This window comes from Pygoscelis adeliae, unplaced genomic scaffold (genome assembly GCF_000699105.1).
Source record: "Pygoscelis adeliae isolate BGI_AS28 unplaced genomic scaffold, ASM69910v1 Scaffold239, whole genome shotgun sequence".
Lineage (NCBI taxonomy): Eukaryota > Metazoa > Chordata > Aves > Sphenisciformes > Spheniscidae > Pygoscelis > Pygoscelis adeliae.
In genome coordinates, this window is record NW_008825537.1 from 177,867 (window position 1) to 178,529 (window position 663).

At 44.5% G+C, this 663-nt stretch overlaps 1 protein-coding gene across 1 annotated transcript in view; it reads right to left on the reverse strand.

Annotated features, from left to right (window-relative positions):
- The window catches only part of GNA11 (guanine nucleotide binding protein (G protein), alpha 11 (Gq class)), an 8,525-nt gene extending 8,221 nt beyond the window's left edge, over nt 1-304 (reverse strand). Inside the window, exon 1 of the mRNA XM_009331825.1 lies at nt 122-304. Within this exon, the coding sequence (XP_009330100.1) occupies nt 122-268 (147 nt within the window). The 5' untranslated portion in view covers nt 269-304. The remainder of the gene's footprint in view (nt 1-121) is intronic.
- Between the last annotated feature and the right edge of the window lie 359 nt (nt 305-663).

Consider the following 663-nt stretch of genomic DNA (forward strand, 5'->3'; position numbering starts at 1 on the left):
GGAAAGAGTTCAGGGAGGTTGAGATTGCAATGCAGAAGGACACAAACAAACAGGAACTTAGGAGTCAAACCCTAGAATCACCATTGCCTGAAAACACACGCAAAAATTGTGAGAAACTTACCTTGTTCTGTTCATATTTGTACAGAATCTTCAGGGTTTCCATGGCCCTGATCATAGACTGCATGGCAGTGAAGATGTTTTGGTACACCAGCTTGGTGAAGCCTTTTTTGTCCTCTTCAGAGTAGCCTGAGCCATGAATTATACGCATTTGCTTAATGAACGTGCTTTTTCCACTCTCCCCAGTGCCTACAGAATGCAAGAGAGAGAGAGAGTTAGGAGCCATTGCAAGCAAGGCTTGCTACAGAAGAAAGCAAGCTAACATCAATCACATCATACCCCAAAGTTCCTATTACTATACCCAAGTACACAGTACTTCCAACCACTTTTTTAGCCACTTTGCAGAATATTAAAAGACAGTCTGGATGGTCCTGCTCATCCCCACTATGAACCTAACAGCATAGAAGGAAGACATCTTGTCCTTTGCAGCAGCCTTCAAAAGCAGCTCTGGTACTTATTCCAAATCTCACATTACAGCCACTCCCACGCGTTCTGCGTCAAAAGGCCCTTGTCCGTCACACCTGACCTATTCCCAGATACTCCAGC